Source organism: Heteronotia binoei, chromosome 8, assembly GCF_032191835.1.
Source record: "Heteronotia binoei isolate CCM8104 ecotype False Entrance Well chromosome 8, APGP_CSIRO_Hbin_v1, whole genome shotgun sequence".
NCBI classification, from domain to species: domain Eukaryota; kingdom Metazoa; phylum Chordata; class Lepidosauria; order Squamata; family Gekkonidae; genus Heteronotia; species Heteronotia binoei.
The window spans coordinates 11211586-11234055 of NC_083230.1; the positions used below are offsets into that span (position 1 = coordinate 11211586).

The 22470-nt window shown below is 44.8% G+C and overlaps 1 protein-coding gene across 1 annotated transcript; it reads left to right on the forward strand.

The window, feature by feature from the left end:
• The first annotated feature begins 4575 nt into the window (after positions 1-4575).
• Positions 4576-22065, forward strand: GTSE1 (G2 and S-phase expressed 1). Its single transcript, XM_060244765.1, has 11 exons — positions 4576-4670; positions 6514-6571; positions 6651-7263; positions 8827-8982; positions 12411-12552; positions 15281-15619; positions 18287-18359; positions 19218-19466; positions 20390-20576; positions 21111-21239; positions 21583-22065. Exons 1-11 carry the CDS (start codon positions 4595-4597, stop codon positions 21664-21666), a joined length of 2106 nt encoding a protein of 701 aa, XP_060100748.1. The 5' UTR covers positions 4576-4594; the 3' UTR covers positions 21667-22065.
• The last annotated feature ends 405 nt before the right edge of the window (positions 22066-22470 follow it).

A 22470-nucleotide genomic window follows, 5' to 3' on the forward strand; every position in this document is an offset into this window, starting at 1 on the left:
CCTACTGGAATGCTAATCCAAATGTCACCCTGGGACCAAAAGATCTTCCAGTACTACAGCAGATCTTCAAATGACCAGACATCTCCACACCACCCCCAAAATCTCTAGGAATTTTCCAACATGGAGTTGGCAATCTTATGACCAAACGTCTGCGGAAACATGCTTTGCAATAACAGTCCAAGAAGACTGTTTTCAGATATCCCCATGAAATTACCTTAGCAACCCAGGGCCAACTCACTTGAGCTGGATTCTCACTTTATCATGAGAGAGCAGCACTAGCTAAGATATTGAGCAGTCTTACAGTTCTGGATTGTGTGCAATGCTGATTCTGTGATCTTAGGCAGATCATGAGAAAGAGGGCAGGAAGGAGGGCTGCATAAGTGTTTAGCTCTCACGGCTTTTTCTTACATGTCCAGGGAAGTGTTGATTGTTGCTTTGCGGTCAGAAAGCAATTTTTCTCCAGCCCAGATTGGCCAGGGATTCTGGAAGATTTTTACCATCCTCTGGGCATTGAACAGGGTCACTGGGTGTGAGATAGAGTTGCCAGTTCCCAGTTGGGGGCAGGGGATCCCCCAGTTTGGAGGCCCTCCCCTGCTTCAGGATCATCAGAAAGCAAGGGAAAGGGAGAGGGAAATGTCTACTGGGCACTCCATTATACCCTATGGATACTGATTCCCACAGGGTATAATGGAGAATTGATCTGCAGGTATCGGGTGGCTATTTTTTGAGGTAGAGGTGCCAAATTTTCAGCATAGCATCTAGTGCCTCTCCTCAAAACACCCAAGTTTCAAAAAAAATTGGACCAGGGGGTCCAATTCTATAATGAGCCCCAAAATAAGGTGCCCCTATCCATCATTCCAAATGGAGGAAAGGCATTTAAAAGGTGTGCAGTCCCTTGAAATGCGATGGCCAGAACTCCCTTGGTACAACCTTGCTCCAGGCTCCACACAGTCCACATCCAACGTCCCCCAAAATTTTTTGAGTCGGACCTAGCAAGGGAGGAGGGGGGGGGGAGAGATTTGTGAATTTCCTGCATTGTGCAAGGGGTTGGTCTCGATGACCGTGGAGGTCACTTCCAACTCTATGGTTCTAAGATGGTGGGTAGAAGGCCCATATTTAAATCATTAGTCAACGTGAGGTTCACTTGGTGAACTTGAGCTAGCGGACACTACCTATAATTTTAAATCTATCTTCCGGATAGGGTTGCCAATCCTCAGGTGGGGGCAGGGGATCCCCCGGTTTGGAGGCCCTCCCCCTCCCCCCTGCTCCAGGGTTGTCAGCGGGGGGAGAAGAGGAAAATGTCTGCTGGGAACTCTATTATTCACTAGGGAGATTTATTCCCATAGAAAATAATAGAGAATTGATCCGCGGGGCTCTGGGGGGGGGCTGTTGAGGTAGAGGCACCAAATTTTCAGTACAGCATCTAGTGCCTCTCCCCAAAATACCCCCCAAGTTTCAAAAAGATTGGACCAGGGGGTGCAATTCTATGAGCCCCAAAAGAATGTGCCCCTATCCTTCATTATTTCCTATGGAGGGAAGGGATTTAAAAGATGTGTGGTCCCTTAAAATGCGATGGCCAGAACTCCCTTTGGAGTTCAATGATGCTTGTCGCAGCCTTGATCTTGGCTCCACCCCAATGTCTCCTGGCTCCTCCCCCAAAGTCTCCTGGCTCCACCCCCAAAGTCCCCAGATATTTCTGAAAGTGGACTTGGCAACCCTATATTTAAATCGCTAGTCAACGTGAGGTTCACTTGGTGAACTTGAGCTAGCAGACACTACCTATAATTTTAAATCTATCTTCCGGAGTTGTAGGGAGGGCGATTGAAACAAACAGCTGGAGCACACAGGACGTTTTCCCAGTGCAGGGAGAATTGCGAGCGTGCTGACGGACTACGAACAGGACCCTCTCGGGATATTTCTGTGGGTCACAGAGCATTACACATTTCCCTACGTCCGCGGTTTCCGAGGAGACGCGACGGCTTCCTGTGCAGAAAGGAGACGAAGGGCTGCAAACTACATATCCCACAATGCACTGAGCGACAGGTTCCGGCTCGGAAGCTTGCTTTTTTTTGTTTTTAACCCCTGACCGTTCGAACAGAATCGGTTCCGGGTCGCGAGCGTCGTTTAAATCCACCAATAAGAAGGTTTCGTATAAGACAGGGAGGCGGAGCTCCCTGTTCAAAATTCTGGGCGACTTTAGCGGGCTGCTGAGGAGTCGGCGGAAGCGGGAGGGCGCCGCGGCATCGCCTCCCAGGTGTAGCTGGCCGGGGGCGTGGAGGGGAGAGGCGAAGGCGTGGCGAGGTCTTTGAACGGCGGGGCCAGGCGACCCTGCACAGGTACATGCATGCATGCTTGCTTGCTTGCTTGCAAAGCTGTGACTCCGTGTTTGAACTGATGCAGACGTTTTATATGCAGCTCAGGGCATAAGGAAACTCTCCCGGAGATAACTTAGCCGGTAATTAAAGTTGCCAATCCCCAGGTGGGGGCAGGGGATCCCCGGTTTGGAGCCCCCCCCCCCCCCTGCTACAGGGTCATCAGAATGGGAGGGAAATATCTGCTAGGAACTCTGTTATTCCCTAGGGAGATTTATTCCTATAGAAAATCTTGGAGAATTGATCTGTGGGTCTCTGGGGGGGGGGCTTTTTTGGGGGGGGTAGAGGCACCAAATTTTCAGTAGAGCATCTAGTGCCTCTCCCCAAAGTACCCCCCAAGTTTCAAAAAGATTGGACCAGGGGGTCCAATTCTATGAGCCCTGAAAGAAGGTGCCCTTATCCTTCATTATTTCCTATGGAAGGAAGGCATTGAAAAGGTGTGCCCTCCCTTTAGATGTGATGGCCAGAACTCCCTTTGGAGTTCAATGATGCTTGTCACAGCCTTGATCTTGGCTCCACCCCAATGTCTCCTGGCCCCACCCCCAAAGTCTCCTGGCCCCACCCCCAGAGTCCCTAGCTATTTCTTGAATTGGACTTGGCCACCCTACCGGTAATGTGTAAATTTTAGGAGGGCGAGGTAGGGGGGTGGGGTGTGTGTTGAGGAATCTCTGAACTTTGTTTGACCTGCATCCAGAATTGGGAGAAATACTGTTTCCTAATCTCAGATATGTGAGAATAGACTGTGGCAAGCAGAAATTTCACCTAGGAAAGAAAGAAGCCGGCTTATAGGGAATCTTTGTCATTGGACCCCACCCTGGAAAGTAGTGGAGCCTGCTGAAAGCTTGGCGAAGCAGAGCCAGACCTTTGTTTCCCCAAATCCAAGTGGTACTCAAAGTAGGAAAAGCACATATCTTTATGAGGAAGTTGAAGATGGAGCCCTGTTTTAGAAGGAAGTAATTTTTATTGCTATTATATTAGCTTCAACTCCCTAAGCCTCAAGGTGAATTACAAAATATATTTTTAAAACAACAATTTGGACAAGCACAAAAGGTCTCTAATGAACAAAACAATGCAAATTGCATTATGTTGTCTGAACTCTCTTTGAAATGTGAAGATGCTTGTTTGCAGGTGGATGCAGCAGATTATTGGATATGTCATGCCTTCCAGTTTCAGTCACTATCAAGGAATGCGATCAAGATGGGTAGCCCTGTTAAGTTTGTTGCAGTAGAGAAGAGCAATAGTCCAGTAGCACCTTAAAAATAACAAAATTTGTGGCAGGGCATGAGCTTTTGTGATTCACTGCTCACTTGATCCCAGAAGAAATGAGCAGTGACTCACAAAAGCTCACACTTTCCATAAATTTTCTAAGTCTGTTAAGGTGCTAATTTTGCTCCTTTCTATTGTATTAAGGAATAAGGCTTCCTTGTTACAGAGTCTTGCTGCAACTCGAGCTTGCAAAGAAGATTGCCTCCCAGAGTTCTTTTGCAATGTTTTGCAATAGGATGATCTAAATAGAAATTCCATTACAGTTCCTTTTTTCCCCAGGGGACCAGGAGCGGGGTGGGGGGGGGGGGAGGGGAGTCTCAGCCAACAGAAGGAAGGCAGGCTTGGCTTAGTATCTGTGCTGAGCAATTGAGAGCCTGGCAAAGCAAACTCTCCCTCCCCCCTTCCTCCCTGCTCTGCAGCTCCTGTGCAATTGAGCAAGCCTGGCAAGGCAAGCTGCAATGCAGAAGGAAGGGAGAGGGAGAAGGAAGCAGATGACAGCCAGTTGCTTGGGGGGCTGATAGGAGCCCTCATCCTCATCCATTTGGCCCCTGGGCCACATGTTTGACACCCTTGGCTTAGGTGATCTGATTCTTTGCCCAAAGGAAGGGTCCTCATCACTATTATAAGCAAACTGCTTCAATCCAGGTTATATTTGCTGCAAGTAGAGGGGAATGATTAAGATCTACGATGCCATGTAGAACAAGTACATGATTCTCCCCACACTGCCTGGTTGCACTGAGTGTCAAATACACAACGTATGCATAATTGCTCTCTGATTTCTTTAGTAACCCCTATTTTGGGAAGAAAGGATTTCTTTATAGCTTAGGCTGCCCATTAAAGGATTTTAGCAGCAACAGGAGCAGCTTTTTGGAACCAGCATTATAATCTGGGGCTTGCTTTGGTGTTTAATAAACTGAGTTAATGTGTGGTGTGGAAACTCTCTTTGTAGTTATACCATGGAAGAAAGAAAACTGGTCATTGCTTCAAAATGTAAAATGACAGAAACCAAACCTGATGAGTGCATCAATAATGGTAGGTGGTAAGATACTGACTACTATAATGTCACATATGAACATATGAAGCTGCCTTATACTGAATCAGACCTTTGGTCCATCAAAGTCAGTATTGTCTACTCAGACTGGCAGCGGCTGTCTAGGGTCTCGAGCTGAGGTTTTTCACACCTATTTGCCTGGACCCTTTTTTGGAGATATCAGGGATTGAACCTGGGACCTTCTGCTTCCCAAGCAGATGCTCTACCACTGAGCCACTGTCCTTCTCCATTCTAGTTACTTTAAAGTGACTGTAGTGGGGTCAGCTTGATGTTAATTTGGAGTCACTAAGTTAAGCTGTAGACAAGTGCACAAGGAATTGGTGGCTAATTAGTTTTTAGGGGGAACCAGAAAGCCAAATAACCAAGTTTTAAGTTCTGATAGAGGACTTCTCATCCCTTTCCACCTTGATCAACCTTTTTTACCGTCTGACCCATAATGTACTGTAGGCAGAAAAGGTGCCTGAAATCTCTGGGCAACTAATCTGGATCACATGTTGTAGGTTATTGACTCTGTAATCAATGTGTCTCTTCTGTTTTCTTTAATCTTTAGTTTGATAAGAACATAACAGGTGCCTGCTGAATCAGACCAATGGTTTATCTAGTCCAGCATTCTTTTCCACACAGTGGTCAACCAGCTGCCAACAAACAAGGCATATGGGCCAAGGAGTGCCCTTAAATTGCTTTCTAGCACTAGTATTTAGAAGAAAGCCTCTGGACATGGAAGTTCCTTTGGCTAGTATCCATTGAAGCGCCTCTCTTCTATGTATCGATCCCCTTTTAACGATTTCCACTGCCTTTAATAATAATAATAATAAATTTTATTTGTATCCCTCCCTCCCCGCCGAAGCAGGCTCAGGGCGGCTAACAGGACATGGTATACACCATGATTTTACATAAAACAATTTTAAAATACAGCTAATAAATATATTTAAAAACAGTTACATAAAAATTTAAAACTACAATAAATTAAGGTGCTGTATTCAATAGATATGTTCCGATGGCTAGATGTCGCTTTCAGGGTTCCTTATAAGCTTGCAGAAAGAGGGTGGTTTTGCAAGCCCTGCGGAATTGATTAAAGTCCCGCAGGGCTCACACTTCCTCCGGTAGTTGATTCCACCAGTGGGGGGCCATTATAGAGAAGGCCTGCTCTCTCGTTACTTTCAGTTTGGCCTCCTTTGGTCCAGGGATCCTTAAAAGACTTTGGGAGCTAGATCTTAGTGCTCTCTGGGGAACATGTGGAGAGAGGCGGTCCCTAAGGTAGGCAGGTCCTCAGCCATATAGGGCTTTAAAGGTAATGACCAGCACCTTGTAGCGAACTCGGAATATAATTGGAAGCCAGTGCAGTTCCTTCAGCCCAGGCCGTACATGTTCCCACCGAGGTACCCTCACATCATTGAATTGTACCGTTGGTATAGCACTTAGTTTTTCATAAGCAAAGCTATCTGAATTTGGATTACTCAACTGATTATTTCACCTTTTACATTAGTGGTAGTACTGAACTGATCCTTGTGGTTGTCAATACCAATCACTTGGATTCAATTAAATACAGAATTACCGTTAAGACCCTAATTTGATAGCCTTTTGGATTTGCTGCCTTTGTGCTCTTGCACTGACCTGTCCATACGAATTTGCTGGATAGATGTTCAATACTGTTGATTTTGACAGAGTCAGAAACCTACTTTGGGTGTGGGGAGAGGATGAAGGTGCAGACTCTGCTTGGCTCTTGAAGGTGAAGGTTTCAGTATGACTAAAAGTAATATGTTAGCATTTGAACCAGAGAAAATGTCATTCGTACCAATAAATGATGTACCGTTGTAATTTCAGACTTTCTCCGTCTCTCTGATGAAAAATTTGATTTTGACCTTTCACTGTCTCCTTCAAGGTAAACACAAAATGCACTGTACTTTTTGGTACTCACGGGGTAGGTTTACCAGATGTTTGACTGATGTTGTCTATTTTAGTGAAAACGAGGACGAAGTATTTGTTGGACCCATGGGCCATAAAGAGAAATGCATTGCAGTATCTGTTGAAGCCTGTGATGGGGCTAAAGGGAGCATCTCGCCGTCACCTGCAGATAACCTATTGTGGAGCCCACTTGCCGAGGAGAAGTTTGCAGAGGTTGTTAAAGAAGCTCACCTCGTGGCTCTTCAGCTCCAAAGTGGAAGCAAAACTAAAAGACTCCATGCTAACCAGGCGGGAGGTCAGAGACATGAGTCTGTGGAGAAATTTGTGCAAGAATCCAAGTCCAAACTGAAAATTTTCGACACTGGTATTAAAGCAGAGAGAACACCCAGAGCTGTAAAGAGAGAGACATATTGCGTGCAGGAAAGCCCAGTATCTCAGCTTCTGCCTTCCTTTCAGAAGCATTCAAGGCAACTGGTACAAGTGATGGACAACAACTTGCATTCTCCACTAATGCCTCGGAAAGTCTGCAGTCCTATAACAGACAAATTTCCCAAATCATTCACTGGACAGGTAGTGCAAGGTTGTGTTGACAAAGATTATAAAAAATCAAGCAAGCTGCAGACTGTAAACACTTCATATGTGCTTGGAAGCAACTTAGCAGTGGAACAGGTAAAAATATTTCCTGTCTAGTATTTTATATCACCCTTTTCTCCTGGGCCATGTGCATTGTTCTTCTGTTTTGTTTTCACAGCAACCCATGGAGGCTGTTAATCAGTTGCCACGATCAGTTTTTGGATCTCCTTAAATGAAATGTCTTTGCTTTAACTTGAGCGGATGTAGATATTTCTCCCTGCTTTTTCAGTATTCTCCCCAGATGTTCGTCAGAATTTTTTAAAGTGTAAGGGCATGAATATGGGTGTACCAGCAGTAGGAAAATAATCATCTGCCTTCCGCAGAAAAGTAAGGTCTGGAAGGAAGCAGGAATTTAAGTGAATAGTATGTGGCCAAGTTTACAGGAGCAGGCCAGCCAAAATAACCACCACATAATGTCTATAGCCTTGGGACTTATTGCCTCTCAGCTTGAGATTCCCAGAGATACGTTCCAGTGTCTGACCAACAGCTCCATGAGGTGACTATGTGCATGAAAACTTGCTATTATCTCAACTAACCGGAGAGCCGGTTTGGTGTAGTGGTGAAGTGTGCGGACTCTTATCTGGGAGAACCGGGTTTGATTCCCCACTCCTCCACTTGCACCTGCTGGAATGGCCTTGGGTCAGCCATAGCTCTGGCAGAGGTTGTCCTTGAAAGGCAGCTGCTGGGAGAGCCCTCTCCAGCCCCACCCACCTCACAGGGTGTCTGTTGTGGGGGAGGAAGGTAAAGGAGATTGTGAGCCGCTCTGAGACTCTTCGGAGTGGAGGGTGGGATATAAATCCAATATCTTCATCTACCTCACAGGGTGTCTGTTGTGGGGGAGGAAGGTAAAGGAGATTGTGAGCCGCTCTGAGACTCTTCGGAGTGGAGGGTGGGATATAAATCCAATATCTTCATCTACCTCACAGGGCGTCTGTTGTGGGGGGGGGGGAGGAAAAGGAGATTGTGAGCCGCTCTGAGACTCTTCGGAGTGGAGGGCGGGATATAAATCCAATATCTTCATCTACCTCACAGGGTGTCTGTTGTGGGGGGGGGGAAGGTAAAGGAGATTGTGAGCCGCTCTGAGACTCTTCGGAGTGGAGGGCGGGATATAAATCCAATATCTTCATCTACCTCACAGGGTGACTGTTGTGGGGGAGGAAGGTAAAGGAGATTGTGAGCCACTCTGAGACTCTTAGGAGTGGAGGGCAGGCTATAAATCCAATATCTTCCTCTATCTCACAAGGTGTCTGTTGTTGGGGAGGAAGGTAAAGGAGATTGTGAGCCGCTCTGAGACTCTTCGGAGTGGAGGGCGAGATATAAATCCAATATCATCTTCTTCTAATATTTTCTTCGGGCTGGTCTGCATGTGAATTGAGTGATTTTGCTGGTTTTCGGGTTGTCTGAGTGTGCATACCAACTGGTCTGATAATACTATATGTCTGCTTTGTCACAGCCGTGGACTTCCAGTAAGTGATCATCTGACCCTATTTTAAAGAGTTACTCGAAATGGTGTTGAGCAGATAATTGGAACAGCTGAGTTAATAAGCAGACTACAGTCTTTCAGGTTATGGCCTCTAATTGGTTTTTTTAATCTTGCAGCCAGAACAAGATAGCCCCCATTATCCTTCCGGCAGGAGACACTTGAAAAGCATGGGATCGCTTGAAGACCTGCTCTCTAGCAAATCAAGTATTGTTCCCGATGCCAAAATCTCTTCAGTGATACAAGACAAGAGAAGTCTTCTTACTCCTGGCAAGGTGATTGGTTGCACTAAATGAAGGTGCAACACCTACCTCTATTGCTGACCAATAATGACTTCTCCAGTTTTCATTCGCCTCAGTTTTATGCCTGTAATATTAGAGTCTGGTATGGCCCCAGCCCAGGTTTGTTGACTCGCCTTACAGCGTGGTCATGTTGGCCCCACGCCCTGCTTCCCTAGTTGCAAGATCATCTGCGGAGTGAGACTGCGTGGAAGAAGTAGCCACACATACCCCCCCTCTCCTCAGTTATCAGCAATGCTGCTTTTAGAACGTTGCTGATCGTTGGGAGTGGGGGTGCACATGGCCATTTCCTCTGCACAGTTTCCACTCTACAGATGGACAGGCAATCGAGGAGGCAAGCACAATCATGCCTGGTCTCCTTTCCTGTGCAGAGAATCAATGTGCCGTGTGTGTCTGCATTGGGATTAGGTCAAGTATAGGAAGTGTTGGACCAGTGTAGGAAGTCTTTCTGCAAAATCCATACAAGAGAATGTGATGAACAAAGAACCTTTTGGAGTGGAATGTTATAGAGCGGGGGTGGCCAAACAGCGGCTCTGGAGCCAGATGTGGCTCTTTTGCACATTTTGTGTGGCTCTCGAAGCCCCCACCTCCCCATCGGCTGGCTTGGAGAAGGCATTTGTCTCTAACTCACTTCTCTGAGCCAAGCCAACTGGCATCTTGAAGCATGCATTTAAAGTTGCTTTATTTCCACCTCTCCTTCCCCCCAATCTATTTGCCTTCCTTTCTTCCTTCCTCGCTCTTCATTCTATCAGCCGGTGTCCAACTTGCCCTTTTTGGGCAAGATTATTGAAAGGGCTGTGGTGAGTCATCTGCAGAGCTTTCTGGATGATACTTCTGTATTAGATCCTTTCCAGTCTGGTTTCCGCCCAGGTCATGACACAGAAACGGCTTTAGTCAGTCTCACTGACAATCTCTGGCAACACTTGGATCAAGGCGGTTCAGCATTGCTGATGCTATTAGATCTTTTGGCTGCTTTTGATACGGTCGATCATCAGCTGCTGATTCACCGCCTTGCCAACATGGGGATTATGGGGACAGCTTTACAATTGCTGGTCTCCTTTCTCCAAGGTCAGTGATAAAGGGTGGCACTTGGTGGAGAAATCTCCCAGAGACACCCACTTGATTGTGGGGTGCCACAGGGGGCAGTACTCTCCCCAACGCCATTCAGCATCTATATGCGCCCCCTCGCCAAAGTCGCCTGGAGGCATGGGTTTGGGATGACACCCAGCCCTATCTGATGTGGGATGGCGGTCCTAATGATGTGCCAATAAATCTTGACCTGGCTGGTTGCAAGCTGTGGCTGGTTGGATCAGACAGAGCTGGTTGAAACTGAATCCAGCAAAGACAGAGGTCCTGGGGCACGGCAGTCTGGAGGTGGGGCCCATTTGGTGCCAGCATGGGAGGTTAGGGGTTTGGAAGTGTTCCTGGGTACCTCCCTATCTATGGAGGCCCAGGTGGCATCCACAGCCAGAGCAGCCTTTTATCGCCTGCAGTCGATCAGGCAGTTGGTACCCTACCTCGACCGCGGCGACCTGGCTATGGTGATCCATGTTTTGGTCACCTCTAGATTGGATTACTGTAATTCTCTCTACATGGGGCTACCCTTGGTCCTAGTGCAGAAGCTACAGGTAGTGCAACATGCAGCTGCAAGGATTCTCCTGGGACGCCCCAGAGAGAGCACATAAGACCAGCGTTGCAACAACTGCACTGGCTACCTATGGCATACCGGGTTTGCTTCAAAGTACGAGTTCTTACTTTCAAAGCCCAATATGGCCAGGGGCCAGCATACCTGACCCCCTTTCCCCGTACATTCCCCGGAGAGCACTGCAGTCGAGTTCACAAATTGTTTATCTGTCCTCGGCCTGAAGGAAGTCAGGCTGGCTTCAACTAGAGCCAGGGCTTTTTCAGCTCTGGCTCCTGTACTATGGAATGAGCTGTCAGAGGAGACCAGGACCCTGTGGGACTTGCTTCAATTCCGCAGGGCCTGTAAGACCGAGCTTTTCTGGATGGCCTTCAGTTAATAGCTCAATGCCTCTGGCAAGAGTGACTGGTCTCCCTGTGGGTCTTTCACAACAAGAATATTTTGAGATCAATAGGCCACACGGCCACTATTATTATTATTGACTGTTGTATATTATTGAATGCCGTGTATGACGCCTGTTTTATAGTATGGTGGATGATTTTATTGATATTTAACTTATTTTATTTATTGTAGTGGTTTTAATATTGTTGGAAGCCGCTCTGAGCTGTTTGGGGAGGAGGCAGGATATTAAATGTGCAGTGCAGAAATAAAATAAATAAATAAATTCTATGTGGCTCTTACATTGAACAAGTTTGGCCACCCCTGTTCTAGAGATATAGATTTGGGTCTGATTCACTTTGGGGTGGGGGGCTCAGTATATGTAACTTGAAAATACATGGGCTTAGTAAAATAAAGGCAATTGTGTGCAAACTGAATTATCCAGGGGAATTAAAAAAAAATGTGAATGTTTTGTTAAAGTTTTACAATTTAAGGTATTGACTGCCACATACAAAGCCTTTCATGGCCTTGGACCCTCATATTGGTGAGATCACCTCTCCCCCTACACTCCATCACAACAGCTTTTCTCTTGGGAACAGGATCTTCTGTAAATGGGCAAAATTTGCCGACCTGCAAATGGACAAAATCAACAGCTGCCTGTACATGTGCCTTCTGCATTCCCCACCTTTTGGAATGTTCTGCCTAAGGAACATTCATTTGGCTTTCCACAAACTGTGCAAAACTGAATTATTCGAGGGGTTTTCTACACAGGCAATAGAATCACAGTGTACTAAGTGTTTCACAAAGTTACTTAGATAACTGATATGGGGCTGTGGTCTGTGCTACTGTGTGTAGCGTGCTGAAATTAGGATCCTACTTGCAATTTTTGCATTATTTAATGCATCATTCTAATATTTGTTTTGCTTTAGATCTGTTTTTTAGGCTTCTGATCAGTTCTACAACCCTAATTCCTATTGCATAGTTCAATGAACATCCTATTGATTGTATTGACTTTTTCCTCTGTAAGCTGCCTGAGTCTAGTGAGAAAGGTGGACTATAAATAATGTGAATGTCTGCCAATGTATGTATGTTGTATGGCTTCTTGACAGTTGTGTATCTGCAGAAAATGCTGGCTGTAAATATTATGGAAGCAGCAACTTGCAGAGTATGTTATTTGGATCTGTAGAACTTCAGTGGGGAGCACCTGGTTATTGGGGGTTGCTTTTTTATTTCTGTAGGACAGTGCTACAGTGAAAATACAACCATGTGCATACTGACTTGGGAGTAAGTATTGTTGGGCACAAAAAGGGTTTACTTCCAAGTAAATATGCACATGTCTGTGTTTGAGGTTTGTTAGACTTAAGAGCTCTTAATGTCTTCCTAGCGAAGTATAAAGGCAACACAACTGAAGCCACCTAATGATGTTCAAATGCGGAGGAACATTTTATCTTCGTCATCATCCTCACTTTCCAGTATGAACTCAAGCTTGAATTCAAGTCTGTCCATCTCCCCTAAAAGAGGGAAAGGTAAGCAGTGTGGCGCTAGTAGTGGTCATGCACCAGCATTTATTTGTTTACTTCATTTATAAAGGAGACCCAAAGCAGCATAAAGCATTCTCTTCTCCTTGTCCTCACAACAGCGCTTTGAGGTAGTTTAGGCTGAAGATGCGACTGACCCAAAATCACACAGCAAACTTCCTTAGCACAGTGGGAATTTGAACCTGGATGTCCCAGATCCTAGTCCAATCTCTAATTACACTGATGAGAACTCTAATCAACTAGCATGTAAACTGTTAACTTGTTGAATGTAAGGCAGAAGGTATTACAAGGAAGATGGTCTTAAGGTCTTACTCTGTAAATGGTGATTCCTGGTAATTATCCAGCTCTGGTATTCAAGTTTTTGTTTTGTTTTTGCTGGGTATGATGCTCATTAGGTTTCTCAAGTGTTGTCTCATCTTGTTCCATTACAAATAAGGAGCTCTCATGTCTGTTCTTAAAGTGCAATTCGATGTAGAGTTACTCCAGTCTAAGGCTCTGGATTTCAGTGGTTTTAAACTCAAACTCTGCAAATGATTGCTCATTGGGCATCTTGGACCCAGTAATAGGTGTGTTTAGCTCAAAGAATCAGAAGAATGTATGTGTTACAGGGAGATCAGGCCTCAAGCTGTTTGTGAAGAGCTGCATACAAAACATGCTGTAACCATGACGCACTCCCCCAGCAGTAAGTTCTGTAAGTTCTAGATCAGGGGTCCTCAAACTTTTTAAATAAGGGGCCAGTTCACTGTCCCTCAGACTGTTGGAGGGCCGAACTGCCGTTACTGTACAAGGCCGCGGGCCGTCAGTTCTCCGTCTTCTGCATCTCTCTCCCTTCCCCACACCACACACCCCGGCCTGGGAACTCACCTCACCTCGGTATCACCTCACACTCTGTCTCTGCCGCCTCAGCCCAGTGCCGGAAGTGTGCGTTGCTAATGCAAGTTTAGGTCGAACGTCACTTCCAGTCTGATTTTGCCATAACCCGGCGGGCCGCATCTGGCCCGCGGGCCGTAGTTTGAGGACCCCTGTTCTAGATAATGCAGATGACATCAAAGTAACCATGGCACTGGAGATCTCAGAATTCATATCTGATAATTCCTTCTGTCACTTGTGATGGAATTGAACCTAGGAATGTGTCTGTCTCTATCATTGGTCATGCTGTGCTTTTCTTGCTTTACCTTGTTTCCTGAGCTAATGGCATCCTTGGTCTTGAGAACACTGAACCTTTTTTATTGGCTCCGGATATGAATGCTTTGGACAAGACCATAAATCCAAGCACAAAATGCTAACTTACTGACATTTAAGATAGCAGTGGCCCAAATGCATCAGATGCCTGATTCTGAAAAGTTCCTGCAATTAACATAATTCATTATAAAGCAATACAATAATTATGTAATTTGTAAGTTAAACATCTCTTTTGGCACGTTTAGCCACTCTGAGACATCAAATAAAACTGTACCTTCTACCCATGTGTCACACAGCAGGGGATCAGAAAGGGCCTCTGCTGGCTGCCACCACTCTGGTAAGGGTCTGTATGGGAGGGCCCAGAGCACTCACCCACCCACCCAACCCCTATATCTTCCCTATTAGCAAATACCTGTAACCGTGACCGAAGAGATGTGAGGACCCAGACAGTTTAACGATAACAACAGGTTTATTATAAGTGCTCAAAATCAAGTGGGTTGTAAAGCTTTTTAGTGCAACAGTGAATAATGAAACAGTAAAGGTTTGGTACAAAGAAATAAAAACCCTGACACAGCTACCTAAATTTTCCCTTCTAATGCCAAATACTCACCACCCCCTTTGGGTGAGGGATCTCTCCCCAGCAGCAATCTGTCAACTCAGCCTTTTCCAGAGAGAACCACCCTCTCCATGTAGCCTCTCCAGTGTGAACTACCCTATCCGTAGCTTGACGGTATACTTTCCTCCCAGGTCCCACCCCTCTGGGCCTGTTTTCCCTCCAAAACTGTTTTCACCCAATCAGAGGGATAGAAGGGATCCTGGGATCCTGCAGCTGCTCTTACACAGGCTTCTCTGGAGTCTGTAGGCCTCACTAGGCCCAGGATCATGACACCACGGTTCTTTTATTTCTGTATTCCATTACTGAAATCCAGATTTCAGTTTGGTGTAGTGGTTAAGTGTGCGGACTCTTATCTGGGAGAACTGGGTTTGATTCCCCCCTCCTCCACTTGCACCTGCTGGAATGGCCTTGGGTCAGCCATAGCTCTGGCAGAGGTTGTCCTTGAAAGGGCAGCTGCTGTGAGAGGCCTCTCCAGCCCCACCCACCTCACATGGTGTCTGTTGTGGGGGAGGAAGGGAAAGGAGATTGTGAGCCGCTCTGAGACTCTTCGGAGTGGAGGGCGGGATATAAATCCAATATCTTCATCTACCTCACAGCGTGTCTGTTGTGGGGGAGGAAGGTAAAGGAGATTGTGAGCCGCTCTGAGACTCTTCGGAGTGGAGGGCGGGATATAAATCCAATATCTTCATCTACCTCACAGCGTGTCTGTTGTGGGGGAGGAAGGTAAAGGAGATTGTGAGCCGCTGTGAGACTCTTCGGAGTGGAGGGCGGGATATAAATCCAATATCTTCATCTTCTTCTTCATCTTCATCTTCATTATAAGTTTCCCAGTTGGGACCTGACTCTTCCATGGTGTTTTTAAAATGCTGTGTTCACTGATTCTATATTAATGTCAAGTGATGCAATTTTATCTTCTAGTTAAAGCAAATACTGTTGCAAAAACTTCTACATGTGGATCTGAGGTCTCCTCTGGCACAACCAAGGTAGCTATGGTTCGACCTATGAGGGTGTCATCTCCGCATGCTTCCCATTCAGATGCATCTGGGAAGCAAGAGAGATCAACCTGCGCTATGAAAGGAAACCCGTCAGTGAATGTAGCCAAATACAAAGCTGCTTTTGAATCCAAGACTTCAGGCAGTGGGATTCGAGGAACGAGTTTGGATCCTAGACTGCAAAAAGTATCGCAAAAAAGCATAACGCTAGAAAAAAGAGGCAGTTCCTGTTCTGAGAATAAAATGGCACCCTCCATGAAGGATGGTAAGAATATTAATGTAACATTTTCACTCTTTTCTGTGAGCCCTCTGATATGTAATCTTTGTAAAACACCTCTCCGTAGTGACCTGTGTTATGCTGCCTCCTTGCCTTCCTTGGCGTTCCTGACTTATTTTCACTGCTACCAAAGCCTTAGAATTCTTAGTTGGATCTAAAGAGCAGGATGGCTTTGTTACAATTAACAGAATAACAGAACAGTTATTCTGTTAATTGCGTGGGTGGCTCTGAGGTAAAAAGGCACCTTTACTTTAAATATAGCAGCTGTTTTCATTTAAACATAAAGAGTTTATTCAGGTGTGACAATTTCTGTATGGGTATTAAGCATGATAGTATCAGATAGGTGTACAGTTCCGGTTTCTCTGAAGTTCCTTAAACAGACCTAGCCACAAAAGTTTATTTTCTCACTTGCCGCTTAGGCTCATAATTTCCATGCAAGCTTATTTTCTTCGCTTGCCACTTAGGCTCATGACTTCTGCACAGAACACAGATTTCTCTTACTCAGTCTTTTTTCCGCACATTCTCCATGAACTCTTCTACACAAAGCCTCTCAGAACAAACCAGTCAACTCTGCCTCCTAGAGTGCAGCTACTATCCAATCATAACACACTTCATTCACCCATCCAGCCTCTCTCTTACTCCACAGGCCTGCACTTTAAATCACAGCAACATACATATAAAACTCCACATTAAAACCTAGAAATAAAACACAAACGAAATGCTTACTTAGTGAAAACATCACACCTAACCTGGAGCGCCGTGACCTAGCAACAGTGATCCATGCTACGGTCACCTCGAGACTGGACTACTGCAACGCCCTCTACATGGGGCTGCCCTTGTGCCGAATTCGGCGGCTGCAGCTGGTGCAGAACGCGGCGGCTAGGCTGTTGCTGGGGCTCCCAAGGTGGGAGCACATACAGCCGGGGCTGCGCGGACTGCACTGGTTGCCAGTGGCGTACCGAGTTCGCTACAAGGTGCTGGTTATTACCTTTAAAGCCCTATATGGCCGAGGACCTACCTACCTAAGGGACCGTCTCTCCCCTTATGAGCCCCAGAGGGCACTGAGGTCATCTGGGAAAAACCAGCTGAATATCCCTGGGCCAAGGGAGGCCAGACTGAAAGCCACCCGGGACCGGGCCTTCTCTATTACTGCTCCACTACTGTGGAACCAACTCCCTGAGGAGGTGAGGGCCATACGATGTTTAGAGGGATTCCGTAGGGCCTGTAAGACCCACCTTTTCAAGATGGCCTTCAACTAGCGAAAAAATTAGTGAAAAAACTGTGACAAAACTAGATATGCTGCTAGAAATGCTTTTATTCTTGAAATGTTTTTACTTCTGGAATTTATTGAAACCTGTTATAACGCCATACTGTTATGTGAATTTTAATACTTTGTAATTGTTTTAACCGTGTTTTATAATTATAACTGATGTAATGTGTGTTTTATGTTGTGAGCCGCCCTGAGCCTGCTCCGGCGGGGAGGGCGGGATAGAAATAAAAAATTATTATTATTATTATATTATACTAACCTGATCTAAGGGTTTCAACTACACCGGTTTCATTAAAATACCTTGGGGATTTTTTTTTACTCAGCACTTTATGATGGATTAGGATTCAACTGAGGAAATGAATATGTTAATAGGGCGATTAACATGTGGAATTCACTGCCACAGAAAGTGGTGGCGGCCACAAGCATGGCCACCTTCAAGAGGGGTTTAGATAAAAATATGGAGCAGAGGTCCATCAGTGGCTATTAGCCACAGTGTGTGTGTGTGTATATATATATATATAAAATTTGGCCACTGTGACGCAGAGTGTTGGACTAGATGGGCCATTGGCCTGATCCAACATGGCTTCTCTTATGTTCGTATGTGACACAGAGTGTTGGACTGGATGGGCGATTGGCCTGATCCAACAGGGCTTCTCTTATGTTCTTATGTGACGCAGAGTGTTGGACTGGATGGGCCATTGGCCTGATCCAACAGGGCTTCTCTTATGTTCTTATGTGACGCAGAGTGTTGGACTGGATGGGCCATTGGCCTGATCCAACATGGCTTCTCTTATGTTCTTATGTGACACAGAGTGTTGGACTAGATGGGCCATTGGCCTGATCCAACATGGCTTCTCTTATGTTCTTATGTGACACAGAGTGTTGGACTGGATGGGCCACTGGCCTGATCCAACAAGGCTTCTCTTATGTTCTTATGTGACACAGAGTGTTGGACTGGATGGGCCATTGGCCTGATCCAACATGGCTTCTCTTATGTTCTTATGTGACACATAGTGTTGGACTGGATGGGCGATTGGCCTGATCCAACATGGCTTCTCTTATGTTCTTATGTGACACAGAGTGTTGGATTGGATGGGCCACTGGCCTGATCCAACAGGGCTTCTCTTATGTTCTTATGTGACACAGAGTGTTGGACTGGATGGGCCATTGGCCTGATCCAACATGGCTTCTCTTATGTTCTTATGTGACACAGAGTGTTGGACTGGATGGGCCATTGCCCTGATCCAGCAGGGCTTCTCTTATGTTCTTATGTGACGCAGAGTGTTGGACTAGATGGGCCATTGGCCTGATCCAACATGGCTTCTCTTATGTTCGTATGTTTGGGAAGTGTAAAGTAACCTCTGGAATCATGTCTTTTCTCTTAGGTATGTCATCAGCAAATGGAGCAGTGAGAGCATTGAAACCAATTGCGTTCCTATTGTGTGACAATGTTGGAAGGTAATCTCTTTTTCATACTTTTAACATACCTGTGCGCCTCTGTCTGTGCTCTTCTCTTGGGCCATTCTGTACAGGCATTGGTAGTATTGTCAGAAACTTTGTGAGGAGTGACTTGGAGCAGTGTCTGGAGAACTTGCAACCCCGGGAGCTGCTCACAAGCAGGGCTGAGAGGTCTCTTTGACCACAGCAGTCCTATATGATTGCCCCTATTCCCCAGCATGTACATATTTTAAAATTTTATGGTCTAGGTGGTGACGGTAGTCTGACTTGGTAGGTCACACCTTAGGACAGAATTGATATATTCTTGTATTTGCTGTTGAATGTGTTGGATCTGTTCACTGCTTTCCCTGTTAAAGAATGCTGAGTGGAACTTGGACTTGGGGTTCAAAATGGGTAAACCTTTGCGCTTGATGCCGTCGATGCAGCGGCGTCACTTTTATTTGTAGGCTGTCCTGTGGTACAGTACCCTTAGCTGGAAAGGGTGTCTTCTTATTCCTCATAACAGGCTTGGATTTTTGTCAGCCGTTCTAAATTTGGGATACAAATTGGACAATTTGCAGACCACAAACAGCTCAGGTAAATATCTAGAAGGAGTTTTTAAAGCCTGCCCACAGGACTGCTGAAGTTAGATTTTGCTGTGACAGGACTTCTCTTTCCTGAGAACCTAGAGAGCTGCTGCTAGATGGAAGAGATAATACATTAGTAAAGTAGTGTAAGCCTGCCTTACAGAAAAAAATTATTGGTATTTAGCCGTTGGACTGCCTTGAATTTTATTCTGAATGCACTTTTAAGTGAAGATGGAATATTTCAGCTGTGGTTTTCTTGAAACTTCTAAAACCTCTGCATGTATCTTTCTAGCAATGTTGCAGTTAGCCCACATGTCAAACAGCTGGAAGAACAGACTATGTTAAATTCCTGTTCGTCCATAAAGTCTATCTCAACTCCTGCAAATATAAAACTTTCTGGATTGCCTACACCCCTTGGCCGTCGTATGTCAGGAATTCCAGGAAGGACACCCAAAACTGCACCTAGATCATTGTCATCACCCAACCTTCTACCTGTTCGTCAAGTTTCCAGCAATCTATCAAAAAAACCTTCAGCAGCTAGGTAAATCTAGCCTTTAGTAAAATGCAATCAATGCTATGCATGTATGTTGTCATGAATTCTACTTGTCCTCTCAGTCCTGCGCTCTCCATCTTAGCATTCACATGACCTATCTTTCAAAGTCACTAGCTAGTATCTTCTGTAATCTGCTGGTGGGATCTTCTCTGTGCTGGTGGGAGCCTTGGAGTGTTTTAGCTGCTTCGAAGTTCAAAACATCTAGATAATGTAGGATAAGGGTCCCTAACATGGCACCCTGCAACACCTTTTCCAGTGCCTGTCTTTAGGAAGTGGGTGGGGCTGGGTAAGGCTTTCCCCCAGTAAAGCTTCTTGTTTGACTACTGAAGATTTGATTCTTTGCAGATTTTTAAAAAATGTTGCTTTGGTAGCAGCTACTACCACAGCACAATGATCTATACTGTGTTACTGAAGTTAAGCTGTGGCAATCATTTCATGGTTGGCTTCGTCTCCTGTGGCAGCCATTTTGTTGCTGCACTCACTATGCCTTGTCAGAATTCCAAATGTGCCTGCAGGCTCAAAGTTTGGGGACCGTTGATCTAGGATTAGGCTCTTGCATGGGAACGCAGATTTCTTTAGAGTCCTTAGAAGGAAATCCGCGGCTCTCGAGTTGTACTTGTAAAATGTAATTTGGCTGGTTACGCATAAAGTTCCAAATGGGATTTCCACTAAGCTCTTTTATCAAACAAGGTGCATCTTACACATTATGTAACACAATTTGCAGATTTTTTTTATGCAGTGTGTGTGTAATGCATATTTCTATGCATTATACATGTTCTGCAGAACTAAGGCGGTGTGTGCATGTGCAGAATCAAATCTCAATTATTGTTCTTGCAAAACAGTTGGAATTGCTTGCGTTTACTTGGCCAGATTCTGTGTAGAGATTTCAAAACTTCTCTCTTCCTCTGTAGTTCTAGAAGGGCAGACGAAAGCAACATACAGGCAGACAAAAATTCATCAACTTCTTCCACTGAAGGAGATTTATTTCCTCCTCAAGCTGTGTCTGTTGCACTTGATTTTTCACCAGAGAAGGCCCCTTCACTCAAACAGGGCTTATTTGAAAATAAACAAACAGCTAAAGAAATAGCACCTAAGGAGGTAAGCTGCAATTTTGTTGTCTTAGAAAGCCAGACTGCTCAATTAAGTATGAAGCATCCGCTTCAGAGAGGTTTCAGGTGGAAACCACTCTGGTGTCTTCCAGTGTCTTTCCTTGATAAGCAGCGTTTGATGGAAGAACATCCTTGTGAAATACCTTTATTAAAGTAGTCCCCCTCCCCCCCAAAAAATCTCTTTTTTGAGTTTGTGCTGTGTAGAAAAGTTGCAGCCTGCTAAGATTTGTAAAGAATAGATCCAGATTTTGGGGGTGTTGATTAAATATAAGTCAATAACTGTACTGCTGTTATATGGCTGCCTGCTACATATCGTGTGGTCACGAAAGTTAGCTCAGGTAGTGGTTTTAAGAAGGTACAAGGCAGTCTCATGAAGAAGTCCAAATCTAGATACCCGAATCTAGGCCAACAGGAAGGTGTATTTTGGAGTCAATCGTCATATTGTCATTTTGTTCATGATGGAATTTCAGCTCTAGTTACTGCAAGAAGCTCAATAAATATCTGGAACACTTTTGTTTTCTAGGGTTTATTGATAGACATTGGGATAGATACAGCACTAGTTGCTCCGCTGGAATGTGAAAATAAGCCTCTCATTGATTTCTTTAATACTCCTGAAATGATTAAAGCCCCTCCACTGAAGCTGACAGAACAGGTGAGGCAAATCTCCATTTATTTTCCTCTTTTTCATGTATTTTATGTGAATGTGTTTTTGTTGACTTCGCAATTATTCTTGGTTAACTGCTTACAATCAGATATCTCTTTATGGTGGGTACAAAGATTGTCTAAGCACACATGTGACCTTCAGGAGCTAAAGTTGTAATGGTAACTAGGGCTGACATTAGTTAGCCATAGCAAGCTAATAATTTGACTTCTGTGTTGATGTGTGACAGTGTCTAGAAAAGCAAGAATATTGCCCTAGACCAATTAGTAAATGACATTCCAAAAGTACAAAGATAAATTAAAACAATTTTTACCATTTTTTTTTCTGATTCCAGCTAGTAGACCTGAGCTCTCCTCTTATTTACCTCAGTCCAGAAGGAAATAAAGAAAATTTGGATTCTCCTCTATTGAAGTTCTGATCTTCTAGACCCCAAAATTCACCTCTAAACTTGTAAGAGTTTCACTTATATGTGTGTGTTTAGCTGTCAAAGTATTTTACTTAGGTACTGGGCATGACATACTTGAGAACTTTGAAATAACTGTGCAATGTAAACTATGACTATATGATGAGGAACAATGTGTGACTTGTTGCTGCTAGGAAAAATAGAAAGCTCTGGCTCTTTAAATGCTAAATTTTAATGAGATACTTTTATTATCACAGCTAGAAGCCTGAATTGTGTCTAAAATATGCTGTTGATAAGTTATTAATTGTAAAACTAAGCAAAAATGTGTTTGGAGTTAGAAATATCAGGGGCTAAAATAAAGTAATTAATTTTGTATCGATATTGCCTTTTGTTATATTAAAATCAATATGTAAATACTGGTCTTGAGTTTTTCCTTCAGCCACTTTGTGAATACTATTAAAGGCTCTCTTCTCCCTTTCTTTATTTTCCTTTATTACTCTTTCTTCCCCCATTTATTGCCTTTTCTTTCCATTTCTTCCCCCATTTCTTTCCCCTTCTCTGTCTCTCTGGGAGCAACTGCAGTTTCTGCATGAAGGGAGGGAGGGGTGGCAGGGGTGGGAGCCAGCTACCACCAGTTCAGTTTGCACTTGATTATCCCAGATGGTGTGGCCTAATATGCTAATACCAGGGAATGTGGTCTAATATGCTTATGAGTTCCTGCTGGGCTTTTTGTACAAAAAAAGCCCTGGACCTAGGCATTTGCGTAGGGCGGCAGGTCGGAGGGGGTGCATGGCAAATTATTAATCAAATATGAGAACA

Coding starts and splice junctions, on each gene's coding strand:
- GTSE1 (XM_060244765.1), top strand. CDS start 4,595: ATGGAAGAAAGAAAACTGGTCATTGCTTCAAAATGTAAAATGACAGAA. Junction 6,572..6,650: donor CTTTCACTGTCTCCTTCAAG/GTAAACACAAAA, acceptor TGTCTATTTTAG/TGAAAACGAGGACGAAGTAT. Junction 21,240..21,582: donor CACTGAAGCTGACAGAACAG/GTGAGGCAAATC, acceptor TTCTGATTCCAG/CTAGTAGACCTGAGCTCTCC.